The sequence below is a fragment of the Ranitomeya imitator genome, chromosome 10 (assembly GCF_032444005.1).
Source record: "Ranitomeya imitator isolate aRanImi1 chromosome 10, aRanImi1.pri, whole genome shotgun sequence".
NCBI lineage: Eukaryota > Metazoa > Chordata > Amphibia > Anura > Dendrobatidae > Ranitomeya > Ranitomeya imitator.
The window spans coordinates 16,032,125-16,055,565 of NC_091291.1; the positions used below are offsets into that span (position 1 = coordinate 16,032,125).

Genomic DNA, 23,441 nt, shown 5'->3' on the forward strand with positions numbered 1-23,441 from the left:
TTTCCCTTGGCATTTCTTTCCCTAGGAAACAATAAACCCCTATTAGGATATACACTTTCACGGAGGTCACTTACCCTCCTAATGTGAGGAAGATACCGGTTGTGGCTTTGAGGATGCCTCCTCCACTTGAACCACCGTCTCCCTCCTGGATCCACCAGAGCCTCTGCTGCGCTGGGATCCTGAGCTGCTGCGCTGCGTAGGTTTCCGTGACGAATGGCGCTCCTTCGGATTCTTTGTCACAGGGGCCTGTGAAATTTCTTCCACCGACTGCTCTATTCCACTCATGGTGGTAATTACTGAGCAGCGGTATGCCCCTTTTTTCCCGGTTTTATGCTGACAGAGCGGCGCCAGGTAACTTCCGGTTTACCCAGAGGTACCTTGCGCCGACCCCGGAAGTGACCCCCACGCCTGCGCAGTAAGTTGCCGGACCTCGTGCGCGCGCTCACTACTTGCCGGCTCACAGGAGGGACGGAGCTTCTGCAGCCGCTGCTGCTCCCAGCGTCCTGCCGCTTGTCGGTGACCGGCGTCACCACCCCCTGTGCGCCTCATGGACCGGCGGAGGAAACCTCCAGGTAGCCGCCGCTACCTATTACCGACCACTCCATTGAAGAGAAGAGGCAGGCTCGGTAACCTCTTCACTGCCTCCCCTCCGCGCATATCCACGAGGCCCGCCGACCCCGGAACGCGCCTTCAGGGAGGAATCCACCTGAGACCGTGGCAGGGCCCCCCGCTGCCTGAACTCGGCCCGATGGTCCCTGGACTCCTGAATGGTGAGCTGTGGGATCCCCGTCGGGGACAGGAAACCGAACTGAGGTGGAGGAGAGGTCCCGCCTTTTTAACCTGTGGGTTTCCTGTCCCTGAGGGCGGATCCCTCTCGTTAGTGCCGTTATGGGGTAAGAGAAATCATTTTTGTGGAAAAAAAATAATTTATTTTCACGGCTCTGTTATAAGCTTCAGTGAAGCACTTAGGCGTTCAAAGTGCTCACCACACATCTAGATAAGCTCCTTGGGGGGGGGGGGGACTTGTTCCAAAAATGGGGTCACATGTGGGGGATTCCACTCTTTAGGCACATCAGGGGCAACTGCAAACACAACATGACAACTGCAGACCATTCCATCAAAGTCTGCATTCCAAACGGCGCTCCTTCCCTTCCGAGCTCTGCCATGCGCCCAAACAGTGGTCCCCCCCACATATGGGGTATCAGCGTACTCAGGACAAATTGCACAACAACCTTCATGGTCCAATTTCTCCTATTACCCTTGTGAAAGTAAAAATTTTGCTGTGAAAAGATCATTTTTGTGGAATTTTTTTTTTTTCACGGCTCTACATTTATAAGCTTGTGAAGCACTTTGGGGTTCATCATGCTCACCACACATCTAGATAAGTTCCTTGGGCGTCGATTTTCCAAAATAGGGTCACTTGTGGGGGAGGGGGGGTTGTTTACTGTTTTAGGTACATCAGGGGCTCTACAAACGCAACATGATGCCCGCAGACCATTTCTCAACGTCTGCACTTTAAAACATCACTGCTTCCCTTCCGAGCTCTGCCATGCGCCCAAACAGTGGTTCCCCCCCGCCCCCCCCATATGGGGTATCGGCGTACTCAGGACAAACTGAACAACTTTTAGGGTCCAATTTCTCCTGTTATCTTTTTGAGGAAATTTTTTTTTATTTTATTTTAACGGCTCTACGTTAGAAACATCTGTGAAGCACTTGGGGGTTTAAAGTCCACACCACACATCTAGATAAGTTCCTTAAGGGGTCTAGTTTCCAAAATGGGGTCACTTGTGAGGGGTTTCCACTGTTTAGGAACATCAGGGGCTCTCAAAATGCAACATGGCGTCCGATCTCAATTCCAGCCAATTCTGCGTTGAAAAAGTCAAACGGCGCTCCTTCTCTTCTAAGCCCTGCCGTGCACCCAAACAGTGGTTTACCCCCACATATGGGGTATCGGCGAACTCAGGACAAATTGCACAACATCTTTGGTGGTCTAATTTCTCCTGTTACCATTGTGAAAATAAAAATTTGGGGGCGAAAAGATCGTTTTTGTGAAAAAAATATGATTTTTATTTTCACAGCTCTTTCTAAACTTCTGTGAAGCACTTAGGCGTTCAAAGTGCTCACCACACATCTAGATAAGCTCCTTAAGGGGTCTAGTTTCCAAAATGGTGTCACATGTGGGAGGTTTTCACTGGTTAGGCACATCAGGGGCTCTCTAAATGCAACATGGCGTCCGACCTCAATTCCAGCCAATTCTGCGTCGAAAAAGTCAAACAGCACTCCTTCCCTTCCGAGCTCTGCCGTGTGCCCAAACAGTGGTTTACCCCCACATATGTGGTATCTGCGTACTCAGGACAAATTGCACAACAAATTTTGTGGCTCATTTTCTCTTTTTACACTTGTGAAAAGAAAAAATTGGTTCTGAAGTAAAATGTTTGTAAAAACAAAGTTAAATGTTAATTTTTTTCCCTTCCACATTGCTTCACTTCCTGTGAACCACATAAAGGGTTAATAAAAGTGGTGTCACGTTTGGGTATTTTCTGTCATGAACAAAATTTACTGCTTGGAACTTCAGAGACCTGTCAGAATTTTATAGAACAAAAGATCAATTTACATTTTACTCAAAAATATACCTATAAAGAGAAAATCAGACAAACTGAACATTTTGCAGCGGTCTCTTAATTTTTGCCAGAGCTGTATATATCGTTTTTACAATAATTGTACTTTGTGTACCAGATTCACCTCCATTTTCCAGGACTCTTTCCAATGGGAATATAATGGACAAAACAATAACCAGACACTACAGAAATCAGCGGAGAAAAACAGAAGTGAAACGTCTTCATGCCAATAATTTATTGAAGATTGCTGTACATTTCCAGAAACCACAGCAGCCCAGTGACAGGAGGCCGGGCTTCTACCATACTACATCCTGGCTTGGTTTTGTGTTTTGTTTTTTTTTGCATCTACAACAATACAGTATTTCACGTCTTGATTCTAAAACAGGAATTAAAAAGGATGGGGATGGAACAAAAAAAAAAAATTTGATTTTTTGTTTGTTTTTTTTTTGGAGGGAGGGGTGAAACAAAAGAGGCTAAAAATAAGTAAAAAGGGAGGAGAAAAAAAAAAAAAAGTGGACTCTACATCTTCATTAAGAAAAAAAAATAAAATAAAACAAATGAACATATTTACAAAGAAATCAACAGCTACATCTTCTCCGATACAAGAAATTGTAGTAGGCAGAAATATATATATTTACAAGAGGAAGTTGGAGAGGGGGAAGGAAGGAAGGAAAAAAAAAATAAGAGGCTGGGTGCAAATTCCAAGATGGGATTTTAAAGAAATAATATATATAGGATGTAACTTGTGATTGGAAATAAGAAAAAAAAAAAAATTTTTTTTTACAAAATTCTACCGGAGTGTGGTAGGGATAAGTGACGTACCCAAATGCACTGGAATCTGAAGAATACGGGAAAAAGTGAAGGTGACTATGGTTTCAAAGTCGCCCCGGGAGGGAATTTGCGGGAAAAGATTCTGTAGAAATGATGGGTGTACTTACTTTACTGTACTATAGTGCCAGAGAAGGGCAAAACCCATGCAATGATGAGATGAATGGTGTTTCCACAGAGGAACTGGACTTAAGACAAGTGGTAGAATCTAGAATTCCAGCTGAAAGTCTACACTAGGGGGAGCTGTGGAGCTGTGTGAAGACAGATCTCCATCAGATGGAGGGTAGAGCACATGGCGCCACGGTCCACGCTCGGGGCGGGCTTAGAAGACATCACGCTGGAGTGGCGCCTTGTAAATTGCCAAGCTGTGCAATAACGAGCCACTATGGGCCAATGACATCCGTGTGATTGTCAATAAGCACTGCCAAGACCACAAATTAAAAAGGGAAATGCGAGATTTACACCGCCAACCTCAAGGATCAGAGCGAAGAACGTTTCGCCATTGCTCGAAGGCGCCATTTTTTTCTTACATTTTTTATATTGACTAAAATGAATTTTTGTCCCGACCTACCAGAAACGAACGCCGCTTCTCTCTGACATAATCCCCGCACCCCCCCCAAAAAAAGGATCAGGACAACATCCATTCTGGACACTAATATGGCGACGCCGTAAAAATTAACAAAACACCGAAAAATTTGAGACGTGATTTTTTTTTTTTTTAAACCTACAAATTTTAGGGAGAAAAAACAAAAAACAAAACAGGAGGTTAAAAACCTTTTAATATCCAGCATCGCACCCTCCTTACTGTCTAAGGAGATCAGATCCCGGTAACATCTACAGCTAATAAAACCCGACGAAAAACACATGGGGGAGAACGGCACGGAGAAGTAAGTGGACCGGGGAATGGGGAGCGGTGCGATCTTCTCTAAGGACACCATGAGCAGAAGTAGATGCAAAACCCAAACTAAATAGGACCTATAGTCTTCAAAGCGGCCTTTTCTGTTAGTCGCATCCATAACTAGACGAGGCCTGCTGGGAGTAGTAGTGGCAAAGCAGCACGAACTTCACTAAAGGTGGAGCTGACCGGTATGGAAGCCTATGGGGCAATAATGGCTGCAGGTCTTAATGGTGACACCGCAGCGAGGATCTGGGGTCCAGCAATTCCCCCCATAAAAGCAGCAGAAGGAGTCAAGTATTACCTGTGTCTGTGGCCCCTATAGACTGGGGGGGGGCAGATACAAACGGATAGTTTAGGGGAAGCCTTTAACGCTATATGGAGGACTGGCCGCTTTATTCGGTAAAATAAAATCACAGAAGAAAAAAAAAAAAAAAAAAAAAAAAAAAAAAAAAAAAAAGGAGTTTGCACCTTTGCCCGGTTCAAAAAAACAAAACAAAAAAACAAAACACTTTACAACATGATCAGAGTCTGCAAGGAACCTGTCGAGGAGGAGAATATATCAGTACTAAGATGTCCAGAGGAGGATCAGGCGGGAAGCCTCGACCTTCACATCAATGCTTGGAGGTATCCGGAGCTGCGCTCTACAGTGCTACAGGCAGTTCGTTTCTGTGCGGGGGGGAGGGGGGTAGAGGGATCCATGACTTCTGACCAATAAACTGGGGGAGGATGAGGGGGGAGATCGGGGGGATTAAAACCCATCTGAGGATGACCACAACAAGAGCCATCGAAAGTCCGTGACCAGGAGCGGAAGAGACGTGATCTCCCCCACGCCGACCGAGCTCGTCTCCCACACGGCGAGTGTAAGATGTCAGCTGGGAGAAGGATGGGGAGAGGAGCTGGAGAAGGATGGGGAAGGGGACGAGGAGCGCTCCTCAGGAGGTGCTCAGTTCTGCTACGTCGCTGGTTTTGAGTCTGTCTGATCCAGTTCTCCCTTCACCTGTAGGGAAAAAAAAAATATATAAAAAAAAAATAAAAAAAAATATATATATATATATATATACCTGGTGCTGACATACTTGACCAGAATACATATACCGTATATACTATAGAGTATAAGCCGACCCCCCCTAATTTTGCCACAAAAAAACTGGGAAAACTTAATGACTCGAGTATAAGCCTAGGGTGCGAAATGCAGCAGCTACCGGTTAATGTCAAAAGTAAAAATAGATACCAATAAAAGTAAAATTAATTGTGACATCAGTAGGTTAAGTGTTTTTGAATATCCATATTGAATCAGGAGCCCCATATAATGCTCCATAATGTTTATGATGGCCCCATAAGATGCCCCATATTAAAATATGCCCCATATAATCCTGCATAAAGGTTAATAATGGCCACATAAGATGCTCCATACAGACATTTGCCCTATATAATGCTCCACAAATGTGGATTATGGCCCCATAAGATGCCCCATACAGATAATTGCCCCATATAATGCTGCACATGGCCCCATAACATGTCCCATACAGATATTTGCCCCCATATCATGCTGCACTTGGCCGGATAAGATGCCCCATACAGATATATGCCCCAATATAATGTTGCACATGGAAACATAAGAGGCTCCATACAGATGTTTGCCCCATATGCTGTTGCTGCCATAAAAAAAATATTACATACTCACCTCTCCAGCCCTTGTCACTTGCTATACTCACCTTTCCCGTTCCACCGCTGACTGCCGCTGTGTCTTCCCATCCTCTGCGCCGACGTTCAGGAAGAGGGCGGCGCGCACTAATCGCGTCACTGCGCCCTCTGACCTGAGCGTCACTGCGGAAGACACAGCGGCACCGACGGTGGAACGAGGAGCAGGTGAGTATCGCTCACTGCCCCGGTCATACTTACCTACTCCTGGCGCCGTCGCTGCTCGTCTGTTCCCTGGCGCTGCATATTCTTCCTGTATTGAGCGGTGACAGTTACCGCTCATTACAGTAATGAATATGCGGCTCCATCTCTATGGGAGGTGGGGCCGCATATGCATTACTGTAATGAGCGGTACCATGTGACCGCTCACTACAGGAAGAAGCTGCAGCGCTGGAAGAAGCAGGGACCGCGCCAGGAGTGGGTGAGTATAATTAGACAGCCCCCGCTCCCCCTTCCCTGCGTATGACTTGAGTATAAGCCGAGAGGGGGACTTTCAGCCCAAAAAAGTGGGCTGAAAATCTCGGCTTATACTCAAGTATATATGGTATATTCCTCTTCTACATTGCAATAAATGGGATGGATTCTAGGGAGTACAGGTCGTCCACTTCAGCCGTGCACCCACGAAGGAGCAATCCTAAATAACCCCCATTATAATGATGCATCCATCTAGGATATGGCTGCATTACGATTACCTATATGGAGTAGTAGAATGGGCAACCAGTGCTCCCTGTAATTAATCCTAATTGTTGCAGAGAGCTATATCTCTGGTACAGATCCACTAGACGATATGTACCCTCGAGATCAGGACACAATTGTAGCCCACCCACCACACAGAGTCCATACAGCACACCGCTCCTCTGCCCACCAAGTCACCTACCGTGCAACTGAGTCTGGTGCAGGTGCGGAGGTATGAGGACGGTGTTCAGCAAGGGCTCGATGGCAAGCTCTGCAAAAGAAGCTACAATCATTTCCGAGACCCTCCACCACCGAGTGTCGTCACAATGATGGCAGCAGCCCCGGCACAGTCACTGCACCGCTGCGCCAGACTCACCTACAGAGCTGAAGTTGAAGATGGGAGGCAATTCCCTGCCGCTCGGTAGACGCGCATTGGGGTCCCGGAGCTCGTCGAAGAAGGAGTGTGCACAGGCTTGTAGAGGGGAGAGGCGGGTGTCTGGGGTGTACTCCAAGAGCCGGCTGCACAACGTGATGGCTTCCGGAGCGGTGCGGGGTTTAAAGACCTGTCAGTGAGGAAACAAGAATAGTGAGGAGGAGAACAGCAACGGCCATGACAGTGGTCGGCAACTCCTCGCTCCTTACCTTCGTCCAGGGATGTGCTTTGATTTGTGGGAATTTGAATTCGGTATAATTTGGATTCATTTGTCTGATTTGTTCCCGTGTGGGAGTTCCCAACACCTGCAGAAATAAAACAGAGAAGGATTTTTAATTCTGGAGTCTAAATCCCCCCCCCCGTAACGTACGGAGGATGCAGACAGTTCACAGTTTATAGAACGTCACTCTTGAGCCAGCCTTGTTACTCCCTCTCTTTACAGCCCCAGAGAAGGGTCCGTACCGTCCAAATTACAGGATTATCATCCAGAGCAAAGTTTTCAGGTACGTTTAGACTTGTGGCGCTAATGAGGTGTTTAACTTAAGAAAATGGACCCCAAATGTTTTTATTACCACCGACCGTAGGCACCCGTTCCCCCCACCAGGGGTGCCGCACAGTCACGTCAACAGCTCACATCATGGCGGTAAAACAATCGCCGAGCTCCACAGGAAGGCACAGACCGCTGCGCTCAGTCATTGGCTGAAGCTCTGATGTGAGCAGTCGACGTTACGTCACCTCCTCTGCAGCGAGGATCTATAGAAGCAGCAGAGAAGAGCCAGAAACGGACCAGGGAAAGAAAAGGGCGAGTCTGCTTAGTTTATGTATTTGGAATTCACTTTTCTTGAACTGGAAAACCCTTTTAAATTGCCCCTTTAATAGCCGATCACAATTCCCAGGCAAGCGTTCTGTGCTCACCATTGTCCTCACCAGCGCAGGTCCTGTTTGCATTGGACAATGTGCTGCCGAGAACGATAATCCAAAACAATTGTTTGTCGGGTGAAACCATTATCTCACTTGAAAATCAGAAATATCTGCACTTTATAGGTTTTGCTTTTACCTTATGGTCTCATTTAGGTAAATGATGTTGTGAGACCCTGCAGACAATCTGCAGCTAATGAGCTCCGTCCCCGTCCCCTCCCAAACCTGGTTACAAGCAGCCACCCCATCACTTACAATCCCGACCCCCTTTGCACCTTGATTGTTGTCCTCACCTGCTCCAACCCGATAAACTGTAAAAACTACAGAACTATTCACCTCTGATGAATCACAATGTGCATATTCTGGAAGTCAATGAGCCACAATGGTCGCCCCGCTCCGTGGTTGGACTCACCTTTATGATTTCCACCAACTGGTCAACGCCGCTGTCCCCGGGGAAGATCGGCTGACCTAGGAGAAGCTCCGCCAGGACACAACCTGCCGACCATATGTCTAGACACAGAAAAAAAAAAAAAAGTACTAAATATGATAATCCACAGGCAAATAAACTTTGTTTTTTTTGGAGGGGGCATATGACCCAATATTGCACGAGTGGCTGCTATTTGTAACGGTTAGTGCCAATCATTGCAAAAACTATAAACCTACATCTGACGGCACAGGACATAAACAGCCATTAAGGGTCCGTTTACATAATTAGTTTAATGCGATGGACAACTCTGTGCACATTTTTTTCCGCAGCTTGGGACTATGATCTTAGTGCAGTGAGACCCCCTCCAGCTCTTCATTCTCTGGGGGTCAGACCCAGCGACAAGTCAAAGAAAAGACCCCCTGCATACGTTCAGACTTGAGGTCCGTCTTACCAATGTTTGCAGTATAATCTGTGGCTCCAAATATGAGCTCGGGCGCCCGGTAATATCGTGAGCAGATGTAGGACACGTTCGGCTCTCCTCGTACCAACTGTTTCGCGCTGAAAAAAAAAAAAAAAGAAGCGTTGAGGGTTAGTCTATGCGCCACATGATGCACAGATACGTCACCGTTCTATCCTCCACATCCAGGACTCACCTGCCGAAGTCACAGAGCTTCAGCACGGCTGTGTCGGGATCCACCAGGAGGTTCTGCGGCTTTATGTCCCGGTGGCAGACGCCTTGAGAATGGATATAAGCCAGGCTTCGGAATAGCTGATACATGTACACCTGTGTGTGAAGACGACGCAATAAATCCACCCATCCCGCGAGCATAAAACCACCCTCCGCCAAAGACCCAAACGCCCCACCTTCACGTAGACGGACGGCAGCATGGATTTGGCTTTTGCAAAATGTCGTGCGACGCGATACACCGTTTCTGGGACAAAATCCAGAACCAAGTTTAAGTAAACTTCATCCTTCTGTAGGAAAAAAAAAAAAAAAAAGAAATAGAAAAATAATGATGGATCTGCAACAACATGGGGAAAGCAGAAGTCTGTCCGCGGCCCTCACCTTCTCTCCGCTGGAATAGAAGAAGTACCGCAGACGCACAATGTTACAGTGATCCAGTCTGCGCATGATCTGAAGTTCACGGTTCTGGGGAAAAATAAAAAAAATGAATTAAAAAAAATTGGGTTAGAAGGTTAGATTCCACCACCACAAACCCCTTAAGTGTTGCAGTCACCCATGTAAAATGGCCGAGCAGCCGCTGCAAGAAGAGCACTGGTCCCAGTCTATACAGGGGGTCAAAAAGACCCCAAACAGTTGGTCGCCCCTTCCCGGTGTACATCCCCTTTAACCAGGTGTCCAGCGCTTGTATCAAGTGTTACATTCAGCGATCCGCTTACAGATTTCACAGCTCCGTGCCAAAACTCGCTGAAACGCCCGAGTGCTTTAGACACATTGCGCCAGGGGAGCATCAGCTGATGTAAGACCACCGCTTGTGAGGACAACGCGAGGACCGTGCACACTGGAAGCGTTATACAGCAACGCCCAGAGTGATGGGGCGGAAAGACGTGGACGGAAAACGTCAGGTTATAAGTGAGAAGCAAGAAATACGAGTCTCAACCTGGAAAGGATGCAGTCGGGGGGCCACAGACATGTGAAGGGCCAATGGTCCAAGTCCGCAGGCCCTCCGGGGATGTACACCATGCATGGACATTGCAGAACGCCGTCATCTCGAGAGCACATTTACCTTAAACCTCTTGTCCTGCAGGACTTTCTTGATTGCCACCATTTCTCCGCAGTCCACAAGCCTCGCCTGATACACCACTCCGAAGGAGCCATTGCCAATGACCTTGATGTCCGTGTAGGACACTTCCTGTGGACGGTCTGGCCCCTGACCCGGAGTGGCCACCACCGTGGTCACTTTTCCATTGTCCCCTGGGAAACCAACAAAATTTTAAAAAAATAAAGAGAATTATATATAAATGAAAGAAATGACCTATAAAAGGTCAAAGAAACTCTGCAGCGTCTGGGGCGAGAATCCACAACACCAGCCACACGTGTAAGACTTCACATATTTCTACTAATCCTGTATTATACCCCAGAGCTGCACTCACTATTCTGCTGGTGCAGTCACTGTGTATATACATTACTGATCCTGAGTTACCTCCTGTATTATACCCCAGAGCTGCACTCACTATTCTGCTGGTGCAGTCACTGTGTATATACATTACTGATCCCGAGTTACATCCTGTATTATACCCCAGAGCTGCACTCACTATTCTGCTGGTGCAGTCACTGTGTACATACATTACTGATCCTGAGTTACCTCCTGTATTATACCCCAGAGCTGCACTCACTATTCTGCTGGTGCAGTCACTGTGTACATACATTACTGATCCTGAGTTACATCCTGTATTATACTCCAGAGCTGCACTCACTATTCTGCTGGTGCAGTCACTGTGTACATACATTACATTACTGATCCCGAGTTACCTCCTATATTATACCCCAGAGCTGCACTCACTATTCTGCTGGTGCAGTCACTGTGTACATACATTACTGATCCTGAGTTACATCCTGTATTATACCCCAGAGCTGCACTCACTATTCTGCTGGTGTAGTCACTGTGTACATACATTACTGATCCTGAGTTACCTCCTGTATTATACCCCAGAGCTGCACTCACTATTCTGCTGGTGCAGTCACTGTGTACATACATTACATTACTGATCCTGAGTTACATCCTGTATTATACCCCAGAGCTGCACTCACTATTCTGCTGGTGCAGTCACTGTGTACATACATTACTGATCCTGAGTTACATTCTGTATTATACTCCAGAGCTGCACTCACTATTCTGCTGGTGCAGTCACTGTGTACATACATTACTGTTCCTGAGTTACATCCTGTATTATACCCCAGAGCTGCACTCACTATTCTGCTGGTGCAGTCACTGTGTACATACATTACATTACTGATCCTGAGTTACATCCTGTATTATACCCCAGAGCTGCACTCACTATTCTGCTGGAGCAGTCACTGTGTACATACATTACTGATCCTGAGTTACCTCCTGTATTATACCCCAGAGCTGCACTCATTATTCTGCTGGTGCAGTCACTGTGTACATACGTTACATTACTGATCCTGAGTTACCTCCTGTATTATACTCCAGAGCTGCACTCACTATTCTGCTGGTGCAGTCACTGTGTACATACATTACTGATCCTGAGTTACATCCTGTATTATACTCCAGAGCTGCACTCACTATTCTGCTGGTGCAGTCACTGTGTACATACATTACATTACTGATCCTGAGTTACATCCTGTATTATACCCCAGAGCTGCACTCACTATTCTGCTGGTGCAGTCACTGTGTACATACATTACATTACTGATCCTGAGTTACATCCTGTATTATACCCCAGAGCTGCACTCACTATTCTGCTGGTGCAGTCACTGTGTACATACATTACTGATCCTGAGTTACATCCTGTATTATACCCCAGAGCTGCACTCACTATTCTGCTGGTGCAGTCACTGTGTACATACATTACATTACTGATCCTGAGTTACATCCTGTATTATACCCCAGAGCTGCACTCACTATTCTGCTGGTGCAGTCACTGTGTACATACGTTACATTACTGATCCTGAGTTACCTCCTGTATTATACTCCAGAGCTGCACTCACTATTCTGCTGGTGCAGTCACTGTGTACATACATTACATTACTGATCCTGAGTTACATCCTGTATTATACTCCAGAGCTGCACTCACTATTCTGCTGGTGCAGTCACTGTGTACATACATTACATTACTGATCCTGAGTTACCTCCTGTATTATACCCCAGAGCTGCACTCACTATTCTGCTGGTGCAGTCGCTGTGTACATACATTACATTACTGATCCTCAGTTACATCCTGTATTATACCCCAGAGCTGCACTCACTATTCTGCTGGTGCAGTCACTGTGTACATACATTACATTACTGATCCTGAGTTACATCCTGTATTATACCCCAGAGCTGCACTCACTATTCTGCTGGTGCAGTCACTGTGTACATACATTACATTACTGATCCTGAGTTACATTCTGTATTATACTCCAGAGCTGCACTCACTATTCTGCTGGTGCAGTCACTGTGTACATACATTACTGATGCTAGTTGTGGGTGCCTTCCTTCTCTGGTGGTGTGTAAGCCATGAGTACACGGCGTGTCGGGGGTCCCTGTATAAGCCCCCACATGACTGAGCTGTTGCACATGATGAAAGCTCTGGGCCGATCTCTTGACGTCTCCGTGTGACAGAGGACTCGGGTGTGACCGGGGCCTTATGTGTCCGGACTTGTATCTGATCCTCCTGGACGAGTGCGGGGACGGCTCTACCTCTGTATAACCCCCAGCCGCGTTCTCTCCCTCATTGTCGCGAGTCTTAAAAATATCCTCAGCCGGAAATAAAACATGGGATAAGAGTCAGAAAACTAATAACCATGAGCTCAGCGGATAGAAACCATCCTGACGACATGCCCGGCCCTGCAGAAAACCAAGTGTCGCCACCTCGGGCACAATAATAGTGGACGCACGCGACGGTTTACAGCACCGCACTAGGGTCCAGCTGCGCCAAATTTGGCAGTTTCCGCAATACGACGTACGGACGCCGTGTGCCGCCAAAAGGCCCCATATGCCATGTTCAGTGAGGAGCACATGTTGATTGGTGGGGGTCCGGCACATGAGACCCCCCCCCCCCCCAGCGGATCTGTGGCGGTATCCGGCTGCGTTATTACAGGAGAGGGGGCAGGCGAATGCACTTATACGCGGGGTGGAACCAGCACCCATCATAAATCCTAAAAGAGCACGTTACACCCCCCCACCCTTGAATAATTTCCTACAGGGGGTCCTATGGAACCTGTATCCCCTCCATGAAATAGACGGGGTTTCCACAGCACGGCCCCCTTCCACCGGCGTTTTCATTGACGCCAGCTCCGCTTCATCAAGTGGAGAACAAAATAAGCGGCAGGAAAAAAAAAAAAAAAAAAAAGAAGTTTCTTGGATCAGTTTAATTGGCGCAAATGCTAACGAAACGGAATTCCAACGGCCGAGGAAAGGAGTAAAAATAAATAAATCTAAATAATTTTTTGAACCCACTGATTGCCCCAAATTTGTTTCATGCACCTTTAATTACCGCGGCGGTTTATAGAGAATCCGACCAATGGGAACTTCCGGTAGGACGTGTTGATACGGGGGGGGGGGGGGGTCACCATGGATGAAGAGAGGTCGTGGGGTCCGGCCGCCATAATACAGTGGGGTCCTTAGCGATGGCCCCAAGGACACCCCGCTCCCCCCCCAGGACGCCCCGCACTCCTAGGTCCTAAGGGCCCCCACTGTTTGGCTTTCAGTACGCCCCGCCGCCCCCCCCAGGACGCCCCGCACCCCTAGGTCCTAAGGCCCCCACTGTTTGGCTTTCAGTACGCCCCGCCGCCCCCCCCAGGACGCCCCGCACCCCTAGGTCCTAAGGCCCCCACTGTGGCTTTCAGTACGCCCCGCCGCGCCCCCCAGGACGCCCCACACCCCTAGGTCCCAAGGGCCCCCCACTGTTTGGCTTTCAGTACGCCCCGCCGCCCCCCCAGGACGCCCCACACCCCTAGGTCCTAAGGGCCCACCACTGTTTGGCTTTCAGTACGCCCCGCCGCCCCCCCAGGACGCCCCGCTGCCCCCCCCCAGGACGCCCCGCGCCCCTAGGTCCTAAGGCCCCCACTGTGGCTTTCAGTACGCCCCGCCGCCCCCCCCAGGACGCCCCGCTGCCCCCCCCAGGACGCCCCACACCCCTAGGTCCTAAGGGCCCCCCACTGTTTGGCTTTCAGTACGCCCCGCCGCCCCCCCAGGATGCCCCGCTGCCCCCCCCCCCCCCAGGACGCCCCGCACTCCTAGGTCCTAAGGCCCCCACTGTTTGGCTTTCAGTACGACCCGCCCCCCCCCCCCAGGACGCCCCACTGCCCCCCCCCCAGGACGCCCCGCACTCCTAGGTCCTAAGGGCCCCCACTGTTTGGCTTTCAGTACGCCCCGCCGCCCCGCTCAGGACGCCCCGCACTCCTAGGTCCTAAGGCCCCCACTGTTTGGCTTTCAGTACGCCCCGCCGCCCCCCCAGGATGCCCCGCTGCCCCCCCCCCCCAGGACGCCCCGCACTCCTAGGTCCTAAGGCCCCCACTGTTTGGCTTTCAGTACGCCCCGCCGCCCCCTCCCAGGACGCCCCGCACTCCTAGGTCCTAAGGGCCCCCACTGTTTGGCTTTCAGTACGCCCCGCCGCCCCGCTCAGGACGCCCCGCACTCCTAGGTCCTAAGGCCCCCACTGTTTGGCTTTCAGTACGACCCGCCCCCCCCCCCAGGACGCCCCACTGCCCCCCCCCCAGGACGCCCCGCACTCCTAGGTCCTAAGGGCCCCCACTGTTTGGCTTTCAGTACGCCCCGCTCAGGACGCCCCGCACTCCTAGGTCCTAAGGCCCCCACTGTTTGGCTTTCAGTACGACCCGCCCCCCCCCCCCCAGGACGCCCCACTGCCCCCCCCCAGGACGCCCCGCACTCCTAGGTCCTAAGGGCCCCCACTGTTTGGCTTTCAGTACGCCCCGCCGCCCCGCTCAGGACGCCCCACTGCCCCCCCCCAGGACGCCCCGCACTCCTAGGTCCTAAGGCCCCCACTGTTTGGCTTTCAGTACGCCCCCCCCCCCCCCCCCAGGACGCCCCGCACTCCTAGGTCCTAAGGCCCCCACTGTTTGGCTTTAAGTACGCCCCGCCGCCCCCCCCAGGACGCCCCACTGCCCCCCCCCAGGACGCCCCGCACTCCTAGGTCCTAAGGCCCCCACTGTTTGGCTTTAAGTACGCCCCGCCGCCCCCCCCAGGACGCCCCGCTCAGGACGCCCCGCACTCCTAGGTCCTAAGGCCCCCACTGTGGCTTTCAGTACGCCCCGCCGCCCCACACCCCTAGGTCCTAAGGGCCCCCACTGTTTGGCTTTCAGTACGCCCCGCCGCCCCCCCAGGACGCCCCACACTCCTAGGTCCTAAGGGCCCCCACTGTTTGGCTTTCAGTACGCCCCCCCCCCCCCCCAGGACGCCCCGCACTCCTAGGTCCTAAGGGCCCCCACTGTTTGGCTTTCAGTACGCCCCGCCGCCCCCCCAGGACGCCCCGCACTCCTAGGTCCTAAGGCCCCCACTGTTTGGCTTTAAGTACGCCCCGCCGCCCCCACTGTCTGGTATAGGGGGCTCTACAGGAATTCTAGGGGCACAATGTCTCGTCCCATTTGGAGGGGCTCTCCAGAAAGTTAATCTGGGGGCTCACCTTTATACATGTGGCCCCCAAAACCGACTGTGAAGAGGGCAACACAAGAGCCCCCTCAGAACCCAGGATGTTCTGCAGCAGCTCAGCGCCCCCCAGAGGTCACAGCTGGCTACTGACCACGGCCGGGGGATTAGGGGCCTTTATGACAGAGCCGCAGACCGCCACCTCCCGCCGCCATGTTTACCCCCCCACAGCCTCAGAGACTCACTGCCCAGCTTGATGGCGCTGAAGCCCGCAGGCACAGAGGAGGCGCCCCCCGTAGCTCCTCCGGGACCCTTCCCAGCTCCAGACGGATTTTGGTCACCGAAGACGTCGCCCCGGTTCCGGTTGCCGCCGCTCATGCTGATGAGCGAAGCGCACAGACGCTGAATGGTGGCCGGGCTCGGCGGCTCCCTCCCCGCGGCCGCCACACACACTCAGCCCCGGGGGCTCCAGGCCGCTTCGCTGAGCTCTCTGGGAAACAGAGTCCGTATCTACCTTCCACCAATCACAAGGAACACCTCACCGGACTACAATTCCCGGCATGATCTGCGGGGTAAGAGGAGGGGGAAAACGAGGGGAGAAGACGATTTAGACGCAAAGCATGCCGGGAGCCCGAGTGCACGTAAGATCAGGAGACGAGTACAGAGGTGACAAAATGAGACTACAACTCCCACTGTGCTTTGCAGGTAGCGGAGGACGTATGGAACGTAAGTTACGGGAAAATACGTCGCGCTGCGTTTGGTCGTCATGATCGGAAATGGGAATAACTACGATACCCAGAACACACCGCGGCAGACAAAGAACTATAAAAGCGACGTAGTGAATTGAATGGGCGTGGCGATCGCGGTGGGCAGTTGCCCGCGGCCGCCATTTTGAATTTGGGCGGAAGAATGGAAAAGCGCGGGAAATCAGTATTTTGGGGGGATTGAACCCGTGTACAGTGAACAGTAAAAAAAAAAATGAAGATCAAATTCACCATTGTGATAGTAAAATATAATAAAAACTTCAGATTTTCACCTCACAGTAGCCCATGAAGTACGTTACCACCACCAGGGACTTGTTTACATCGCAAGGCCGTAAATGACTGTTAGCTCCACAGAACAGAAGCCTCCTGAGTGATACCGCAAAACGCACGATGGGGCGGTGGAGGATCCTCATTACAACCGAGCCACCAATCTAAGGGTCTACTGCGATTCTTCATTGATGCCTTTCATGCACGCTTTTAGGCAGCACCGTACTCCATATGTACTTGAAAAGATAGTGCTGAGGTTCCACGTAATGTCAACTAGACAGCTCAATTTTATATGGTGGAAAAAATGGTGTATTTGGCTATGTGCACACGTTGCAGATTTGCCTGTGGAATTTCCTGTGCAGATTCTGAATTTCTTGGCAGAAAACGCAGGTCAGAATCTGCTCCTTTTTTTGGTCTGTGCACATGTTGCAGATTTTTGTGCGGATTTCTTCCTTTTTTTACCCCTGCAGGTTTAGATTATGGAATTTGTGCAGAAACGCAGCAGAACTGCACAAAAGTAGTGACATGCTCCTTTATTGAATCTGCTGCGTTTTCAGTGCAGATTTTTCCGCACCATCAGCACAGCATTTTTATTTTGCCATTGATTTACATTGTACTGTAAATCACTTGCAGATCTGCAGCGTTTTTGCGCGGAAAAAAAAGCTGCAGTTCTGCAGGAAATCTGTAACGTGTGCACATAGCCCTATTCTCCCATTCCGAGTTGGCATTGCAGGTTTCCCCCCCAACAAGCGGTAACACCCCCCTCAACGAGCAGTAACCCCCCTCAACCAAGCCGCACCGAGCGGTATCCCGCGCACCGAGCGGTATCCCGCGCACCGAGCGGTATCCCGCGCACCGAGCGGTATCCCGCGCACCGAGCGGTATCCCGCGCACCGAGCGGTATCCCGCGCACCGAGCGGTATCCCGCGCACCGAGCGGTATCCCGCGCACCGAGCGGTATCCCGCGCACCGAGCGGTATCCCACGCACAGAGCGGTATCCCACGCACAGAGCGGTATCCCACGCACAGAGCGGTATCCCCCACCCACGAAGCCCAAACCAGTGGTAACCCCCCCACCACCAAGCCCCAACGAGCGGTAACCCCACCACCAAGCCCCAACAAGCGGTAACCTTCCCCACCAAGCGGTAACCACCCATACCAAGCCCCAATGAAAGGTAGAAATAGAAAAGCTGAGCGCCATTTTCTGGAAAACCTCTGAAAACTGAGCAAGTTGGAATAAATTGACAATTTCTGAAGCTCAGTGTTCGAGTGTCGTGTGCAGAATACTCTGTATACAGCAGAACTTCTGACCTAGGTGCCAACCAGCAAAACCCACCAAGGAGCACGGGCATCCACATTTATCACCCTCATGGAGTCACCATTGTTTACATGCAACTCCCTGAAAATAAAGGAGAACGTCTACACCGAACGGAGGGGATGAAGAATAAAAAAGAAAAAAAAAAATTAAGAAAGGTTCCAGAAAACAGCGTCAAACTAGCAAGACTCTGGGTTGCCACTGAGGTCTCAGAAAGCAGTAATAGAGGGTTTTAGGTCGCGCTCATGGACTTCATAACTGGCATCCTCAGCTGGAAAAACGAATGAATCTGCTGTAGACTTGTTGGTGCGGTCTGGGCCGGATGGAGAACAAAATAGAAAAGGAATAATGAGAGATGTCACTTGAGACTTGCTGGCTGGCGTTACCACTCTTACGTAGGACTGCAAATGACCAACTAGATCTGCAGAAATAAGTCTTCTTGCAGCACGCTGCCATTCTTGTACCACCCTTTAGGCAGTTTCCAAAACTTGGGAATTCTTCCATTATGAAGCGCTGGTTGGAGAATACGGTAATGCCATTTAGCATCATGAAGGTGCCATTAACTAAACCCATCCCCCCCCCATGCAGGAGAACCTTTTTTAGATCTTGCAATCTTCCATCACAAGGTTATAATCGCTACAAAGGAAAACCTCAGATGAAGCAGCAGTTTCTATCGCTCGCCATCATTGCAGATCAGCAGGTGGAGATCGGAATCTCGCCGCACGAGAACAGCGAAAAGGCGAATTTCCAGTGTGCGGAAGCGGTGAACCAAACCTAAACAACTCACATTGTGTGATGTCTATAGGGGCCGATACTTCCAGCCAAGACCGAACCACATGATACAGACACCTTCCCCTCTGCTTCCTGCTCAACTTCCCCTCATTCTAATATCACAGCAATTATCTGCAACGATTACATGTGCTGGTGCACGAGTGCGTAATATGACCATTATAGAGAGCATACCGAAGACGAGTCACTGAGCACTCACCCGATGTAGATCCGGAGATACATCCTGTATTATACCCCAGAGCTGCACTCACTATTCTGCTGGTGCAGTCACTGTGTACATACATTACATTACAGATCCTGAGTTACATCCTGTATTATACTCCAGAGCTGCACTCACTATTCTGCTGGTGCAGTCACTGTGTACATACATTACATTACTGATCCTGAGTTACATCCTGTATTATACCTCAGAGCTGCACTCACTATTCTGCTGGTGCAGTCACTGTGTACATACATTAAATTATTGATCCTGAGTTACATCCTGTATTATACCCCAGAGCTGCACTCACTATTCTGCTGGTGCAGTCACTGTGTACATTGTCACGATTCCCCTGACCGCTGTCACCACCGGGTCAGGATTCCCACCGTGACCGTCACCCCTACGTCACAGATTGAGGTGACTTTAGGCCAACAGACGGCTATCACATGTGCAGGGGGGCTTATCTTAGTTATCCCTCCACTCCACGATGTGATGAAAAACCACACACAAGGCTATTGACCTCTTAGTTTACAGCAGGGGCTTATTCTAGGTATCCCACTGCTTTCAATATACCACAAACTGCAGGGATTTATGTATATCCCGCTTACAGTTCCACTTAACACTTGCAGCTCTCTGGCGCCCCCCTTACTCAGGTCAGATTAGGTACTGCACCCTGGGTAATTAGTCGCCAGAACGGCTGCCTGCTATGTACTGGCTATTGGGCACGCTGCAGCGACGCGATAACTAGTACATAGCAGGCAGTCTGTCTGGCGACTAATTACCCAGGGTGCAGTACCTAATCTGACCTGATAGTAAAGGGGGGCGCCAGAGAGCTGCAAGTGTTATGGGGAACTGTAAGCGGGATATACATAAATCCCTGCAGTTCGTGGTATATAGAAAAGCAGTGGGATACCTAGAATAAGCCCCTGCTGTAAACTAAGGTCAATAGCCTTGTGTGTGGTTTTTTCATCACATCGTGGAGTGGAGGGATAACTAAGATAAGCCCCCCTGCACATGTGATAGCCGTCTGTTGGCCTAAAGTCACCTCAATCCGTGACGTAGGGGTGACGGTCACGGTGTGAATCCTGACCCATTGGTGACAGCGGTCAGGGGGAATCGTGACAATTGGTGGCAAGGCGGTGGGATATCTTAGAGCATTAGTGATTTGGTTTGAGTAATCATTCCTCACTAAAAACTTGCAGAAAGTTCTTGCGAGGACTCTGCGCAAATAAGTTTGGAGAACGAACTCAGTGCTTTTTAGTTGTGAGACAATTGTGTACGGGTAATTATCCCCTCCCTTTCTCTTCGTTTTTCTATCCTATCTTTTATTTGGCAACCATGGCTGCGAAAGGGGAAGCCTGGTACAACCAGCAGAAGGACATTCTTGCTGGGATATGCACGTACCATGGCCTGAACCCCCAGGGCAAGACCAAGATTCAAATGGTCGCTGAACTGGTGCAATTTGAAGCAGACCAAGCCAGGTCACAGAGCCCAGAGGCCGCAGAAGCCAGCACAAGCGAACATGAGGCTGCAGCAGAGGTCCAACCACTGAATACGGGCCCTACTGGCAACCAGGGGGGTGCAGACCTCCTCCTGCAGCTGGCTCTGCAACAATGCTCCGCAGATGACCTAGAGAGACGTCTGCAGCTGATCCAGCAATACCAGGAGCGAGCCGAGCGAGAGGCCCAGGCCCAGCGCGCCGAGAGAGAGGCCCAGCGCGCCGAGAGAGAGGCCCGAGCTGAGCGAGAGGCCCAGGCCCAGCGAGCCGAGCGGGAGGCTGAGAGAGCCGAGCGCCAAGCCCAGCGAGAACATGAACTGGAGATGCTCCGGCAGGGGGGGATGCCCTCCACCGCCCAGAGACGTGAGCCCAGCAGCGCTCAGATACCTAAGCCCCGGCCCGATCACTTTCCTGTTATGGAGAAAGACGGGGACTTGGACACTTTTCTGCGGGCCTTTGAGAAAGCCTGCAGACAGTACCAGCTGCCTACAGATGAATGGGCCCGATACCTGACACCAGGGCTGAGAGGCAAAGCTCTGGAGGCATTTGCTGCCCTCCCTCAAGAACAAGATGGTGACTATGAGGCCATCAAGCAGGCTCTGATAGCCAAGTACCAGCTTACACCCGAGGTGTACCATAGAAAGTTCGGGACCCTCCAACGTGGCCCACACGACAGTTACAGTGATGTGGTGCATGGACTGGGGACCCACTTTGACCAGTGGACCCAAGGACTGTCAGTGACCACCTTTGCACAGCTGCGAGACCTGATGATCAAAGACCAGTTCTTTCATCTTTGCCCAGCTGAGGTGCGACAGTTCGTGATGGACAGAGAACCCAAAGACGTGACGAAAGCAGCACAGATTGCCGATGCCTATGAGGCCAACCGTAGATCGGAAGTGCTGAAGCCAGTCGCCACCAGCTGGAGAGGGGGTAAGCCTGCAACCAACGCCAGTACCCCTGCCAGCCAACACACCAGAGGTCCTGGCCCCGTGGCCAACAGCACCAGACGACCACCGAACCTCGCACGTGTTACACCTGCCATCAGACTGGTCATATCAGTCTCTCCTGCCCAACCAAGCAGAAGAACACCCAAGCCAAGGCCCCAGGGCCTAATGCAGCAGTTCTTTTGGTGGGTGGTGTGGTTGGGAGGGTGTGTGACGACGTACAGCACGTCACTGTGGGAGGCCATGTTGCTACAGGCCTCAAGGACACCGGGGCTGAACGAACCCTCATCCGACCCGAACTGGCGGCCCCTGAAGAAATCACTCCGGGGAAAACCCTAACTGTCACTGGGATTGGGGGCATCAGCTGTCCCTTACCGATGGCCCAGGTTTATATTGATTGGGGTGCCGGGAGCGGGGTGAAGGAAGTGGGGCTGTCTGATAATTTGCCCACTGATGTTTTGTTGGGGACTGATTTAGGGAGGATGGTTGCATACTACGTCCCTGACACCCCTCCCCAATCTACTAATAAGGGTAAAGTTAACCCTGATGATGATGATGATGGGAAATCGCATGTGTTACCTGACCATGCTTTATCTTGTAATGATGCATCTAATAACCATTTTTTCCATAGGATTGATGGTGAAAATGTTGTACCTGTGCCAGCTGAACCTTTTAATGATTTTTCTGTGAAGGTTAATGTGTCCATAGGTACAGGCATGCCCAGCCACGTCGCTCTGCGGAGTGAGACGGCTGAGGAACCCCTAACAGGGGCAAGTGTCGGTGCTACAGGAAATGGGGAGATGCATGGGAACCGTGAGGAAGGTGATGCCATGAAAGTGACCAGTGCCACCGAGGAAGGTAACTGGCCCATAAGTAGCACAGCCCCTGGAGTGTTGGGGGTGGATGGGGAGGTAGAGCCCATAGCAGCGCCGGCTGATGGGCCTGTAGAAATCCCCGGGGAGACAGCCTACGTAGCTGCTGTCACCCGCAGTCAGAGTGCCCGGAACGCAGATGCCTGTCGGCCTTCCGGACCCTCCTCAGTCACCAGTGTGACTGAACCAGAGGTGGACACAGAGCAGGTCCAAGAGGGTTCCCGTGGGGAAGGGACCCTGACGTCGCTTTTGGCTTCCCCTAGCCAGGAGTTTCAGGCCGCTCTGCACACAGATGCGAGCCTAGAGAGTTTGAGACAACTCGCCGGGACGCGCTTCTCCGAGACCGATAAGGAGAAGGTGTTCTGGGAACGAGGAAGGTTGTACCGGGAGACAGTACCCGGAGAATCACAAAAGGAGTGGTTGAGGGAAAGACAGCTGGTCGTCCCGCAGCAATTCCGGGGTGAGTTGTTACGGATTGCCCATGAGATCCCGCTAGCTGGACACTTGGGGATCAGCAAAAACTAAGGCCCGGCTGTCTCAACACTTCTATTGGCCTAAGATAGATGTGTCAAACTACTGCCGCTCCTGTATCACTTGTCAAAGAGTGGGGAAGGCGGGGCCTGCTATTAAGGCTCCCCTGATCCCTTTGCCAGTGATAGAGGAGCCTTTCCAGAGGATCGCGGTGGACATTGTGGGCCCGCTGGCCGTCCCCAGCAGCTCTGGAAAGCAATACATCCATACTGTGGTAGACTACGCTACCCGGTACCCAGAGGCAGTAGCTCTGTCCTCAACTAGGGCAGATAAGGTGGCAGATGCCCTTTTGGCCATCTTTTCACGTGTAGGATTTCCCAGGGAAATGCTTACTGATCAAGGGACCCAATTTATGTCTCGCCTAATGGAGGCTCTCTGTAAGAGAATGCAGGTGAAGCACCTGGTATCGAGTGCGTATCACCCACAGACCAATGGCTTGTGTGAACGCTTCAATGGTACCCTCAAACAG

The 23,441-nt window shown here is 50.9% G+C and overlaps 1 protein-coding gene across 2 annotated transcripts in view; it reads right to left on the reverse strand.

Moving 5' to 3' along the window:
- Positions 1 to 2,838: 2,838 nt before the first annotated feature.
- The window catches only part of GSK3A (glycogen synthase kinase 3 alpha), a 41,635-nt gene continuing 21,032 nt past the window's right edge, over positions 2,839 to 23,441 (reverse strand). Inside the window, exons 1-11 of one of the 2 annotated variants that reach the window (XM_069741851.1) lie at positions 16,039 to 16,290; positions 10,247 to 10,434; positions 9,565 to 9,648; positions 9,363 to 9,473; positions 9,152 to 9,282; positions 8,950 to 9,056; positions 8,484 to 8,581; positions 7,363 to 7,458; positions 7,097 to 7,283; positions 6,923 to 6,991; positions 2,839 to 5,341 (exon numbers count right to left, since the gene is read on the reverse strand). In XM_069741851.1, coding sequence (XP_069597952.1) covers positions 5,277 to 5,341; positions 6,923 to 6,991; positions 7,097 to 7,283; positions 7,363 to 7,458; positions 8,484 to 8,581; positions 8,950 to 9,056; positions 9,152 to 9,282; positions 9,363 to 9,473; positions 9,565 to 9,648; positions 10,247 to 10,434; positions 16,039 to 16,171 — 1,269 coding nt within the window. In that variant the 5' untranslated portion in view covers positions 16,172 to 16,290 and the 3' untranslated portion in view covers positions 2,839 to 5,276. Of the gene's footprint in view, positions 5,342 to 6,922; positions 6,992 to 7,096; positions 7,284 to 7,362; positions 7,459 to 8,483; positions 8,582 to 8,949; positions 9,057 to 9,151; positions 9,283 to 9,362; positions 9,474 to 9,564; positions 9,649 to 10,246; positions 10,435 to 16,038; positions 16,291 to 23,441 lie in introns of those variants that run through there. The other variant, XM_069741852.1, reaches the window with a different exon arrangement.